The following is a 15116-nucleotide window of genomic DNA, read 5'->3' as shown; positions in this document are numbered from 1 at the left end:
AAATGTGAAAGGAGCAGTAAAAGGTTGTAAACAAATCTCAATGGATGTAAAATGAGCTCAATTCATTTTCTATGACAAAAAAAAAAAGGCAGAAAAGGCTAAATATAAAAAAATAAAGTAGCACAAATACCAAAAATCATAACAGGATTGTCCTGAATGAGCTGAACTTTTTGATATACGATTTGTTGAAATAGCACAAAAATTGCGGAACGAGAAAGATGCTGAAAAAGAAGTGTAGACAAACTTGTTCAGGTTGGAAATAAAATAAAAAGAACCTCTGCAAAACTGATGAATGGATTAATCGTCAATAAGAATGAAAAGGAGCTTACACTTCAAAAACCCTAAAACCTGTTCCAAAGGGTTTGTAATTGCATTAGCCAGAGATTACAATGTGTTCAAGTTGTGTCTTTATGAAAACAAAACGTTGCAGCTGCCAGGACGAACCAAACGCCCTCTTGGCATTAATCGCTAAAACAGGATTCCTGTTCCGGTTCTTTTAGCCCACCTCTCATTAGGGAGCAGAACATAGATCAGCATTTGTTCAAATCATAGAGAAGTTTCCTTTGTTTGGTAACATGATTTAACCTGAAAACGTTTAGCTACAAAAAGTTATCACACAACAGAATGTGTTTCAAGTTTGTTCCACCACATCATACCATCAGCCGAAGGCACTTTATTGGATTGCGCCTCTCGTCTGAGCATGTGGTCACTGTTCCTCTGAGAGCTGACCAGAAATGCCTGCAACATTATCAGAGCTCTGTTTCGAGTCAGAAACACTTTGAAGAGCTCTTGTTTTATTTACCTCTTTTTGACTTGGGTGATGCTGGTGAGCCGGGTGTTCGAGAGGTGATGTTGGGTTTGGTGGGGGTATTCAGGCTTCGGTCCATTTCTTTTCTAGCCGGAGACTCCATCCTCTGGGTGTTGTCCGCCTTCAAAGGGATGCTTTCCCCCTCTGGCTCGGGCCTTGCAGGGTTTGTTTTCAGAGCCAAGCAGGGAGCTGGTCCAAGAAAAAGACACCGAATTAAAAAAATAAGTACAATACAAAAAGTAGGTGCGTGAACGCGGAGGACAAAGACAACACAAGAAACACCTCGACTTGTTTCTCTTCATTCCATTTGCTGCCGAATCCACGAGGCAGAACCCTGAGAGTGACGTCAGCCACATAAAGTTTGGGTGGAGTTGACGACTAAGAACTCCTTTACTTTCAAAAACTCAATTTATATACTTATTTTCAACTCTTCAGTCAAATAAAAACAACAGAATAATCAGAACCAGAGTGATCCCCAACCCAAAACTTATTTCAGGAGGCAACAGCAGTAGTTTTTGCTCATCGGTCACGTGCAATCTCTAAAAGTTGAAACATTTTTAAGATAAAAGATAAGCGTGGCCTCTTGTTTGGAGCCGCAGCTTCATTGTGGGGCACATTTGGCAGTTTGCTCAACTTACTCAAACATTACTTTGTCTTAGCTCTCACTTCCAAATGAAGACCATCACGGAAGGGACGCTGTGCTTTGTCCACCCAGTTTTGGATTCCCACACACCCCTGTGGAACCATGTTGTGGCACATTTACTTCTGCACAGTCTGAGGGTAAACACTGTGGCAACGTGCTCTAAATTATTCAGGCCTCAGCTTAAACGACTCAGACAGTAGGGGGCTGTCACACAAGGACAGTGAGTGCACCAAAGATTTACTCTGCAAACGCTGCTCTGTTCAACTGTTTGTATAGAAAAGACTACTTCCGCACAGCTTCAAAGAAAATGGATGGTTTTTCTCTTGGTTGTCACTCTACGTAAGGACAGTGGTTTTTTTTTATGTGAAGGTTGTGTCTGCGTCTTCGAGTGTAAAACTGATTTTTAGTAGCACAAACTTGGGGAAAGTTCTGTGTGAATAGCCTTTGAGCACAAAAGGTCATGGTTCACTAATGTAACAGGTGCTTAGTATCGATCCATAAGGTAAGGCAAAGATTCTGGCACATATGGACCATCTGCATCATCAGTCTGGGAAGCAGAGGCCGCTGCAGCTGCTCAGTGACTGAACCAGACAAACTGATGATGAGACGGAGTCTAGAAAAGATTCCAGGTGGGAGGCGAGATGATGAGTTTTCATTGTCAAAGTTTGCTACTATTAAATGGGCATTCCCAGGCAGAGTGGGGCCATTGTTGTGGTCTCTGCATGGCAACGGGACAGCAGCCAAAACACTGTAATGACAGCGAGAAGACTGAGGAAACAGAAGGGGGGTGAGATGAACTACCGGTAAGCTGGGGACCAATACAAGGATCAGTTCAGTGTGATTCTGTGAGATAAAGCAACTCTGTGCGAAAAAACATTCAATGACAAAAAAAAAAAAAAAAAAATCCCAAGCGAACTGCTCTCGTCTTTTCTGCAGTCGTTTTAATCATGGAGCTCTTATATGTGCTAAAAGTCACATTCCTGAAACATTTGAAGTGTTGCAACCCAGAGCTGTAGGCATCACAGGTGATGAAGTGTGCAACCAGCTTCCGGAAATTTATCATCTTGTGCCATTTCATCACAGATCCCTGAGGGCAAATACGACAGATAGGACACAAAGTGCAGCTGTGACAGGCGTGCGTTACGTTGCTTTGTATTCTGTGAACACTGTCCCATACGCCTGGGAACTGGAGCCACAAAGTCACTGGTGAGACAGTTACTATGATCTTTAATGGAAATGATGAAGAGAGCAAGGAGATAAACAGTCTGTGGCATGTAGGTGGCACTGACGATGAATGCCAATGAAATCTGAATCTCTCTGGGGGTAAATGGGATGGGAGCTGAGGGAGGGATGCTGCTGCTGAAACAAGGTCTGATTGATGCAGAGTTCAGTCTGGGCAGCCAGATAACTGGGAGGAGAGAGGATAACAGCAGGATCGTTTAATGCGAGTCAATGTTACACAGTACCAAAAATACAAAATTTCAACTAAAGCATAGAATAAAAATACTTTTTTTGATTTGGTTGTTCGTAAACTGTAGTAAATACCAACAGCAGATATAAATATTACGTGTTATTTAATATATTTGTTGGGTAAACAACCATCAAAACTCAACTTTTCCTAAAACATGAAATAAAATATACAGAAATTTGTGTTTTTTTCTGAAATAACTTGAAAGTTTAAATAAAAACCCTTTAAGATAAATTAACAGCATTATTGTATTTTTCAACTTTATTCCATTTCTTTAAATATAATATTAAACAATTAAATGTCCTTGTTTTCATTGTAGTTCGTTTACAAAACATTTTAAACAAATTATCCCAACAGTTACCATAAAACGTTTTAAAGTAGTCTTAAAGTAAATAGTACCATAGTAACTACTATACGTCACTCTGAAATATTTATTATATTCAAACGACCATGTCTACACACTTTTTATTAATTTATTAAGCAATTATAGTTTTGCACATTTTATTATCAGTTCATTCATTATTCTGCAGCTGTTCCAGAAAATATAAATCCTCCTGCAGTATTTATACTTCATTTAGTGACCTTCGTTCAGCTCTAGCAAACATGACGATGACTACCTGTACATGTGGTGACCCTTTGTAGCAAAAAAGACTGGAACACACTCATGCGATCAACAAGAACACTTGAATAATATCTGCAGATATACTGAATGCAGAAACAAAATCTCTGACTCTGTCACTAGCCCAGCTCCATAATATCTGGAAGGTCAAAGTACTGGCTGTTCGGACACAAAATTTACCAATTTAACTCTACTCAACTAAAAAGACTTGCAGAAAGGATATTTAAATCACTTCAACTTCTTGCCAGACTTTCTCTCAAGCCTACCAGAGTAACTGCGCCCAGCGACGACTACAGGCAAAAAGCATTAGTCCACTCTCCTGTGACGTCAGTAATAGTATTTATATCAATATCGATGCACACCCACTTCCTCTAAGATACAGGAGTCAACAGATTGAACATGGAAAAACACTTTACTGAAGCTCTATTGAAAAAATACAAGAAAAAAGATTGGTCAGCATCTCAATTCAGTTCAGTAAAATCTTACGCATTTGAAGGTTTAATGGCATGCCACTAACCTGACCACAGAGATTCTGAAAAACTACATATTGCATCAGTCTCTTACTGTGAGAATTAAAGTCTTACATGAGGAATTGTGCTGGTCAAGGTTACTAAAATAACTCCCTATGCATGATGTGATGTCAGCAAGAACCCAGACTTTGGGCAAACACAACTGTAAGTATTAGCGCTAGTCGTAGTTTGCGCTGATGGAAAAAAAAAAGATAACCAGCAGAAAATGGGATCTAAAAATCTTTGTTGCTACGGGACTTGCAACAGTGATGGCTGATATGCTAACAAGCCCTGGGTATTTGGTTCTTGTCATTTCCAAAGCTGATTAATCAGGGAGAGAAATGTAATCGCTGGATTTGACTCTGTGGCAGAGTTGTCTTCGACCGGACAAATGCAAACAAGAAAACTTATATTTAATTGGCAGGATAATGTTTAAAAAACACTAGAGGTCCAAGAAATACCATCACAGCATTCTTTAGCTGGAGTAGTGTAAACAGTCTAAAAGTGGTTTATATCTAAAACTAGTCAAACAATAGAGAAAACTTCAATTTTTGTTGTTTCCAAGACAAAAATTGATTGTGGTAATAGAAGAACTTACAACTTATCGATTTTTAACAAACTTTCACTTTTGGAAATAGAGTAAAAGAACTGATAGCTAATAGCTAGCACCTGCTAACAAAGTCAAATAAAAGAAGTGGCTGGCAAAATATCCACCTCCAGTGCTTTTGTCCATGTCAACTTCAATGAAAACAATGTTACAGGACTAAAATCGACTGATTGCATTAACGGATACAATAATACACAGTGCAAGCGCTTGCTAATACAGCAGACTAGAAGTGTTTGACAACTAAGCTGAATGGATAAAGAAAACGTACACGTGGTGTCCCTGATGTTCCCGTGCTGATTCGTACTATTTTGCCCCAGTGAAAGAGCACAGATAACAGGAGATGGATGCATGCCATTGACTTGTCATGTACTGCACAGGTTTTTGGCGGCAGGATGAAGAATGCGAATGCATGTGGTATGCTGTGTTTATCCGACATCCAGGACTTTGGGGATTCCCAACAATTCTCGCGACGTCATCCCTGATCAAAGCTATTCACTTGAGAGGTTTCTGCTTTTGATTCGTCTCAACTCAGATATGCTTAAATGAAACATCTCTGATAAAACGCAAAAAAGAGCTGAAGCTCTCGACCGTGACCTCTCTAAGTGGCTTAAAACAACTGCTAAGTTCGTGGCAAAAACCAACGCGGACATGTTCCTGATTTTAGTCTTTTACATCACTTTATAATGTAGCCGTTTTTGTTTCGTTTTATTAATGTAATTTTCTTTCATTTTTCAATTTATATGCTTTTTATGACTATACTGTTGTCATCTGTGTTCTTTGTTTAAAACAGGTCTCTCTTGTAAATGAGTCCCCGGGATTCAATGAGACTAACCTGTATAAATAAAGGTGGAATGAATGAGAGGGGGGAAAAAAACAGCCAACAAAGTTAAACTTTCCAAGCAAAAAATGAGTTTTAAAATTCAAAAGTTCAACAGAAAATCCAAAATCCTCAAATTACTTTAATTTGGTAATAGACAGTAAACCATTCCTTACAGAAACTAAAGGCTTTCAGCTTAATTTATTCATATATAACAAGTGTTTGGCAACCAATAGAATCTACAAAATGGGTCAGAGAAGTTTTCAGGTATCTCTGGCGTTGATTGAGCATCACTCCATCACCCTTCACAAACACTCTGTACAGCCTCTAGCTGCAAGTGTCAATCAAAAGGGGCATGCAGATAAACCCATTTAAACGTAAAAGTGGTAGAATGGAATAAAAGATCTGTAAAAGTCAGCAGAAATGGTAAATGAATCCCTTCAGTGGTGGGTGGATGTATGCATGTCTGAGCACAGTGTGGGAGCAGAATGGAAGGTTGAAAACCAGCAGGTAATTAGAACAACCTCCTTTCCTCACAAGGAAGCTTGGACAGAAACAAAAAAAAAACTATGTGCAACATAGCCAAAAGTCCCCTTTTTAACAACTAAAGTAGAATTACAAAAAATAAATCTAGTACTTCAGTTTACTGACCTTGTGGTTAAATGGGCCAAGTTAAAACTGGGACAGCTGGTAATTCTGCCACACAAAATGTGGTTGAGCAAAAATCCTATTTCACAGCATATTACTTTATTCAAGCAGATTTATAAATATCCACAGTGGAGTCCCTTTATATGCCGAGTTCCAAGCAGACTATTACTTCCATAACTGCAGACAATAAAAGCCCTTCCAGTTTAATTACGTCTTCAACAAAAGGGATATGAACATTTTTAACCAATGAATAAGCATTAAATACTAAAAGATGTGAAATGAACCAAGCAATGGCATCATGTACTTAGAGCGGCATGCAGGGGATCATTGAAAACTTATATTGCACAACTCTGCTGAACAGCTACAACAGTGTCAAGCTAACTTTTAGCAGGTCGAACCTTTGCCACAGAAAGAACCATTACCAATCAGGGGTCAAAAAACAATGTTTTATCGTTTTTGGTTTAAATAGTTTGAGACAGAAATTTCTGTTCATTTGCGTTTCTAAAGCACAGTGTGCAACGCAGGAATTGTGGTATTATTTTTAGACAATGATCTCAGTTTAAATGGTGCAATTACCACCATTTCTCAACACAGGCAAAACTATTTTTTGAAAGATTTATGAAAATGTATAGAAAAGTAAGGAGGGTTTGCAGGATTCTCAAAATAATCACAAACAAATCCATTTTATTCGTAAGACCCCAAAAAAAAGTATGTTTTACACAAACAAGAAAATTAGGGCAAACTACTTTAAGGAACTGTTAAAATCCTTCAGATTTCCTGTAATGATCTGTCCTTCACAGAACATTTCTGACGTTGTATGGCCCAATCGTTGACTTGATTAGGAAAACTTGACCGTGTCCTGTCAGCACCATGCAGGACCTAGTGTACGGAAGCTGTCACACTGAACTTTTGAAACTGTGCACTAGTGATGTGGAGGTTTTAAGTCCTGCCTTCTCCCTTGCACACAATTATAGCACTAAACGACTTTTGCTTTATGCATAAAATACCTTCATTTTTGAACATACAAAAGCAAAGTAAGAACTACGTGAACCATCAAGTGAAGAGGGTGAGACTTAAAACTTACACAAGGACTAGTAGTCCATTCCAGTTGTACAAAAATGTGTCTGGAACACCCCTTCAAATCAAAATTCAGACTAGGAAACTCTGTGCAAATCCACCAACAGCAAAAAGAAAAAAAAGTAAATATGCAACATTTCATCATCAATCTGCTGTGTACTTTTATTATTGTGCAACGCGACCACTGACTTTAATAAGAATGACAAACAAAACGTAATTAAGTCATTTTTGCACCCAAAAAGATAAAGGAAAAACATGCTCAATACATCTTTCGCCTTTCGTCCCAGTCAGGTGTGTACTTCAAGTGTAGTGCATATTTGTTTTCTATTTTTTATACTCTGAAAGTGCAACAACAACAAAGGGTTTGCTGCAAGCGTCCGTCTTTGTCCGACTTATGACTTCTAGTTGGAAACTGGAACGCGGTCGCCTTGCACATCACGTCACTCCTACTTCTGAGGGCAGAGTTCAGATGTAAATGAAATGCACCATAGAACAACCTATGAGGACGCCATCGACTTCTGGCTTCAACTTCCAGGTATTGTAGGATCAGATCTTTCAGATCGTTAACATTTTAGTGGTTCTAAACCGGACTCGCTAAATGACAAAAACAAAAACTATGGCTCTTATAACAGCATAATTTGCTGTTTATAAATAAAATATATGAAGCTGTAAAGTTAAGCTTTAGAATGTTCAGTATCAAGCCATTACAAAAAAAACATTAACCGAGTATCCAGGGTTCTGCTCATGTCTTCCCTGAATACAGGGCAGAGTATAAATATAGGATAAGACATGTAATATTTATAAAAACTGCAGCTTCACTTCCTTCCAAAATGAGCTTCCACGATTTTTTTTTTGAAAAGGAGCAACTGCAAAGGCAAAATAAAAAATTTAACAAAAGGCTTTTAATATGAGGAAACGGACACACTGACCAAGCTACACCTAATGTATGCTTAAAAGCAAAAAAAGTCTGATAAGTAGTGGGAAATTTAGCAAAACAAAAGCGTAAACATCAAAAAATAAAAACTGGAAAAGAACTAGAAAGACTAAACAAAAAGAGGAACTGATGGAAACACTATCAATGAGGATGAATCTCATTTAGGATGGACCGGGGGACAAAAGTACCTCATTGTTTACCCCCAGCCCATCTCCCCCACACCCTGTTGTGTCCCTCCAGCTCCGAACAGGGTGATGTAAGGGGGCAAGGGGCCCAGACACGCAGGAAGTGCAGAGTAAACATCAAGCAGGGACTCTGGGCCAGGCTGGGCTTTGTGTGAGTATTTCGAGACCAAAGGTTGAAGTGGTGATCACAGCTGGAAACAGTGATTCTCGATAGGATTTAGATGATAAATCAAAAAAACACTTTTTTTTTTTAAATTGATGCACTTTTATTGATCCCTCTGTTTTGTCTTCATCAACTGTTGTCATCATTCTTAGTTAAAAACAGGTCTCTTTTGTAAACGAGTCCTCGGGGCTCAATGAGACTAACCTGTATAAATAAAGTTTGAACTGTTTTAAACTAATAATTTAGCTGATTAGGAAAAGGAAAAAGAGTTATAGATTTACATTTTACTTCCACCTTGATGATTCAAATATATATATATATATATATATATATATATATATATATATATATATATATATATATATATATATATATATAAGCCATACTGATAATGAACTTTCAAGCCTGCATTCTTTCACTGCACAGCAACCTAGCAGAGAATACTAATGTATTGGTGACTAACTGCAGCATCTTCCATCTCGTCATCACCTGGTTCATGACTGTGTTGGACATTTAGCTGCAGCTCTCCTCTGAGCCAGTGTGTGGGCCAAAAGCCGCCATGCTGATGAAAAGCACTTCTTATCTGAACGTGCAGCAACTCCCCTGAGACCCTGCATCTGCTACAAACATGCTCCAACAAACAAATGTTTAAGTTTACCTACAGTATATAGTTGGATCAGGTTGGGAATGCTGCATCGAGCACCAGAAAAATAAACTTCATAATGAGATCAGAGAACAAGGAGAAATTTTTAGGTCACAAAAGCCGATTTCATTATTGGAAGCTAAATGTCCCAGTTAGTTGCTCCTGGAAACTTACTTTGCGTCCCTTTTGGAGGCTGGAAGTAGTTTCTGTCACTTAATTTTTCTCTTAGCTTTTTGTGGTTTTAGAACAGGATGAGATATGCAATAGTCTGCAGTTTTGTTTTGCTTTGACCTCAATTCAAAGTAATATGGTTATAAAAGCCTACAGAGTAGAGGAACAACGCTTTGAAAAAAATCAAGAGCAATTTGGTCTAAGACTAAGACTTGTGGTTCTGACTGGATTCATGTTTTCATGACTGATTTAATTAATAATCCACACATGCACATTGCTTGAATGTTAAGTGTCTGAGTAGAGTGCACAGGAGGCAGGACTGTGGAAATCGTTTAATTCACATCAGTGTGGCAGACGCACCTATTGAAACGTCTTTGAAGGCAACCAGCAGTTGTAAATGTTATTAAATTATCAAAAGTTACAAACAAAAAATGACGAATTTCAGTTTTCTTGGCTAATATTTACAGACTATTTTCTTTTTAAATTTTTTTTTACTTTGATACATTCTGCCTCATCAATTGTGTATAACAGCAGAGACTAATGTTGCACTTTGTAAAACTGGAGAAAATAAAAGGCCTGTATTATTTGTCTATCACACAGTTTACCTTCTATACCACATGAGTTATTGATTGGAAATTTGAGAATATATGGGAAAAAAAAAAATGCAGCTCATAGTGTGAGCAAACATATTATATGTTTTTGTTTCCATGCATTTAGAATCTAGACAATCTAACAAATAGGGATGCACAATATTATCGGCATGGTATCGGCAGATATTAACGTTAAATTTCAATATTGGACATCGGCCATTCCATTAAAATAACTCGCTGATATAAAAGGCGCCGTTTTTGCCTGCAGCGGCAGCACACCGTGATGACGTTGCAGCAGCAGCACAACGTGATGATGTCACGCGCGCCTACCCGAGCTCACGGTGGAGAGGAAAATTCAAAATGTCATCGGTGTGGAAGTTTTATTTTTCGTTGGTGAGGATGTCGGATTCCGAAGATTTATGGACTATGTTGAGCCTCGCTACATCGTCCGCAGTCGAAGATATTTTTCCAACGTAACGCTACTACAAGCCGTCATTTCCAACGTCATTGAGAAGCTATAAGCCGATAGCACGACTTGTTGGGTGAGTTTTACCACAGACATTTGGACGTCGTGTTAGCCCCGTTAGCATGATTAGCCTTACTGCACAATGGATAGACAAAAACTTTGAACTTAAAAAGTCTGTCCTTCATGCACAGGAGTGCAGAGGATTCCACACTGCAGCTATAGGAACCTGGAACAAGCAAGTGAGACAGCATTGCAGGTGACTAATGCTAATAAATAACATTTAACACTTTTCATTTAATATAAGTTAAAGTGTAATGCATATCATATGGCTGTTACTGAATATGTCACCAGCTCTTACAGCTGTTGCACAATTTTTGTAGCTAATAAGCCTAAATAAGAGGACGATGCTCTGACAAAGAACGTATATAAAATATCGGTATCGGCCGAATAAGTTTTAACATATTGGATATCGGCCAAAAATACAATATCGTGCATCACTACTAACAAATTGCCTTTTTTCCACTTAATCATCCATGCAGACAATACTTTGCAATGTGTCCAGCATAAAAATATTTTACCCTAACCAAACATTAAGTAGTCATAACAAAATAAGCAATCAGTGCATCACTTGTAGAAAGTGATGTACATTTAATTTCTAATAAATATAAGAAAATATCTACTCATACATTCTCTGGCCATAAAAAACACATATTTGCCTGCTTTAAGCTCATAAACATTCAGTAGATATTAGCATTTCTACATTCTGTACCTCTGATAATTGTTCTTTGACATACCTGGTGACACTTTTTGTCAAAACAACATATTTTAAAAGACTGGGTGTGAGTCCTTTCCAGAGGGAGCTCACCAAGCTGTTGGTCATTTTGTTTCAATGTGGTTGTTTTTGCCAACATTACCTCAAACTGCAACTGGCCCAGGCAAGTAATTTTACGACTGTTCAACATACAATTACACCCGAGAGCCATCATTAAGAGGATTTTTGTCTCCCCACATGAAAACCCAGAGCTTATTTGCTGGAAACAGAGTCACCTTGTAGGGTTTTTTTAATCAGCTAAATGCAGGAGGTGGGTGCCATGATGTTAAAATACTTTCTGGGATAAAAGCAGGACCATGCACTGTTTTTAGATAGTACATTTTTTAATAGGAAGGCACACAAACAAAATGAAGTATAAATGGTGAGATATGTGCAAAGGAGTGTGCATTTACTTTGCAAGTGTATGCCCTTCAGCTGAAGAGGAACAGATCTAATATTAGCAGATTGGTCTGGTGACTGGACCAGACCAGAGTCACGTCTGTGATATTTTCAGGCCTGATGGAAGCAGCAGGAACAAGCATCATTATCCAAATCAAGACTTCCCTCTAATCCTACTTCCCCTCTAATGTTCAGGGAGGCTCTAACACAACAAAATAATTTACACTAAGACAAAAAGGAATGCCTTCAAATGGCACGTGAACGTTGCACAGGCCTCTTGATGAATTAACGGTAAGAAAAACTTAGTTGCTTTTCAACAAGCCAACTGCTTCAGAGTCAGACGTTTATATCGTCTCATCCTGCATGTTTCATGTGTCCGTGGATTATGGAAGGCACTATATTTGCTTTAGAGAAGCCACTTCAGTAGTGTCTTCCTCAACTACAAAATGCTTTGATGCAATAAATAAAGACAGACTGGACGTGGCAACTGTAAGTTTACTTTAGATTTTTAGTTTTTATGAATGAATAATTGCCATTTAGGGCAGTACACGGATTTGAATGGTTTAGTAATAATAAATAAATGAAAATGAAAGAGTGAGAAACACCATGGTTACCATCAGAAACAATAGCAAACAAAAGTCTTGTCGTTCTAGATCGCAGAGTTAAAAATGGCTGAAATGACATCTAGCTAAACCCCAATCCTAGCCTTTTCGATGTTTTCACTATAAACACCGTCTCATTTCCTTCATTAAATCTGAGGTGACAAACTTCGACACTAACACAGAAGTGAGCCTGTGTGAACATTTAGCCCATCTCTTTCGGCAGGTACAATGGAAAACAATTGTTGCATCATTTGGTGATATATCAAACTTGCAAAAAAAAAAACAGAGTCGGGGCTAAAACATTCGTCAGACATTGCTTTTTGTGAAAAGAGGCTTACATTCAACAAACAGATATACCTGAAGGCCTTTTTTATGTGCAAGAGAAATATATATATATATGGACACCTTGAAATTCTGAATAGTTGCTATTCAAACTCAAAGTTCCAATTTCTTTGTGAGTTTGTAATCAATCACACTCTCTCAGTCTCCAACCACTAATCTGTACCAAGCCACCTCATCTGACTCCTTAGGATGTGAAGGAGCAGTGGCTGTACGTGAACTCCCCCAGATGACGGGGCTCCTCACCCTGTCCACCCTACAAAGGAAGCTCAACTGCACCCATAGTGGAGAAACAGCATAAGCAGTGCAGGACAAGAACATTTTCAGGTTGTCCAGCAGACAACCTCCTGAGATCTGGTTATCCACCAAAATGTTTGGTTGTCTGTAACCACTACAATAAAAAAAAGGCAAAAATAAATCTCCATAACAATGTAATTTAATAAGTATATTGCACTATACACAAAGTTTACTTTATACAAATGTTCTCAGTCAGCCATTTGTGGACTGTTTGGAATTTCCAGTCTACTGAGCAGTAGACTCTTTCATTATAGTGATCTAATGAAGCGTTGAAGCTGTAAGAAGACTAAACTTTTCTGTAGTTCACTTTAATGTCATCTCAGTGTTTTAAATTGAGGGGTTGCCAGATGTATTTTGAAAAGAATTATAGCACAGGAAGCCCTTTGCAGAGTATGAATCATCTTACTTTTCTTTTTTATTTGTTTTTTTTTTTTTGCTAAACTGACAGATTTTTTTCCTCTAAAACGATTATTTCATTCAAAGTGATTATATTTACAGGATTTCAGCTCATGTTTCGTAGCAATTTAATACCATATATTTTTCATATTTGATCATTTACTGAATTACATTTATCATAGTACAAATATCTCAGTGTAGTTCTAAATATAATCAAATTTAGCTCATCCAAACAGCCACAACACACTTTCATTGCTAAAACACTAGAACTGAACTGCACAGATTATTTATGATAAACTATAAAAACCTGAAACTGATGATGGAAATCCTTTGCGGCGACAGAAAACTTTAATCCATGTCTGCTTCACTTGGTTGTCCAACGGACAACTCGAGGAGAAATCTGGTTGTCCGAGACGATGACAACCGGAAATCGCTTATGGACCTTTTTCATACTTCAGCATGATCCAAACATTAAATTTGTAGTTCCTGGTTTTAACCTCGATCACAGACTCATTTTTAACTCCGTGTGAGCGTTCTTTGAAATCAACTACAAACATCTACGCGTCTAAAACCTGCAGGGTCGACTGAAAAACAGACTTTGATGCCTCGGAGTTGGACTAACTTCAGTCACTTGTCTGTGACTCTGATGTGCTGGATCTTACATGGCTACGTCTGGCTTTAAAAAATGTGCTGAAAGCAGATTTGAAACCCGTCTGCACATGTGGGAACTGGCACAACAAGCCCCCTGTTCCAGATCTACAGAAACAATTCATTAATGTACACATCAATCGTTCCTTCTTTATCTTTTTAAAAAGTGTTGTGAAGAAGAAAAACTCAATCTTAGTTTTAATCCCATCATCCATTCACTCAGGTTTACCTTTTCTTGTAAGAACAAAGATTAAATCAACTCAAACTAACTGAGAATGTAATCTATAAGTGTAGACTCATGCTGAAAAATAAAAGAAATATAAATGCTGCAGCCCACTCGCCGGTAATTACATTTTGTATTCATTTACAAACTTGTGTCGGCTTGCCAATGGATCAATGAACAATGGATCAGGCATGTATTTTTTTAAAAGCTTGAGGAAGATGAGCGTTTTTATTTCTAATCAAATTTATTGTTGACAAACCTTCCTCCCCAAAACAACCCTCCCTGTTGTGACAAGGATTTCTAATCAGGTAGTAAAGCATGGAGGGTCCAAAGGATCACTCACAGCTGCTTTAGCAAGAGACAAAACGCAGCTCTTCAAATTTTTCTCATTACATAAAAACTTCAGAGGCTGCAAAAATCCAGACTGATCCTGTTTACTGCTAACTTGACAGCTAAAACTGGTGGATTATCCCTTTGAACAAAACAGACAAGGGCTTCACAGTCCTCTCCTTCATCGCCATCCTCTGGGGTTTCTGTTCTCATCAACATGACTACAGTGAAGCTGTCGTTTAAAACATATTTTCATATAAAGCTCATTAACAGCTTCATACATTTCCTTACTCTTTCATATTTCCAGAACCTTTAGTCACAATATATGCGACTCTTGCTGCTAAATGATGCCTGAAAATTGTTCACTGGAACTGGAAATGAAGAGTCCCAGTTCATCTCATCTTCTTGCAGTTAATGTTCAGGTATCCAACAAAGTTAAGTCAGGTCCTCTGGATGGTTTTTATTATGTTGAAACGTTTCGTTTATCATCCAAAAGACTTCATTGGTCCGAGGAGCCACAACAAACTCAGTCCCATAAGCAGCACATTCACATAAATTATGTTTACATGGACATAAGTAAATCAAATTAAACAACCATTGGAAATAAAAATGTGTCATGTAAACGCTCCATTCGGATTATTTTTTGTTTATTCAGCTCGATCCGAAAGAATATGTAATCAGAATGAGACGGGTAGTTTATTTTTCATTCAACCTTTTAGACGG

General features: G+C 38.0%; 1 protein-coding gene across 6 annotated transcripts in view; it reads right to left on the bottom strand.

The window, feature by feature from the left end:
* Positions 1 to 15116, bottom strand: part of map7d1a (MAP7 domain containing 1a) — a 54785-nt gene that overhangs the window by 32829 nt on the left and 6840 nt on the right. For all 6 annotated transcript variants that reach the window (XM_037676145.1, XM_037676151.1, XM_037676146.1 and 3 more), the window contains exon 2: positions 803 to 997. In XM_037676145.1, the coding sequence (XP_037532073.1) occupies positions 803 to 997 (195 nt within the window). The remainder of the gene's footprint in view (positions 1 to 802; positions 998 to 15116) is intronic.

Source organism: Nematolebias whitei, chromosome 5 (genome assembly GCF_014905685.2).
Source record: "Nematolebias whitei isolate Nwh7 chromosome 5, NemWhi1, whole genome shotgun sequence".
Taxonomy (NCBI): domain Eukaryota; kingdom Metazoa; phylum Chordata; class Actinopteri; order Cyprinodontiformes; family Rivulidae; genus Nematolebias; species Nematolebias whitei.
The sequence above is the reverse complement of the archived record's forward strand: the minus strand, read 5'-3'. Positions and strand labels throughout refer to the sequence as shown.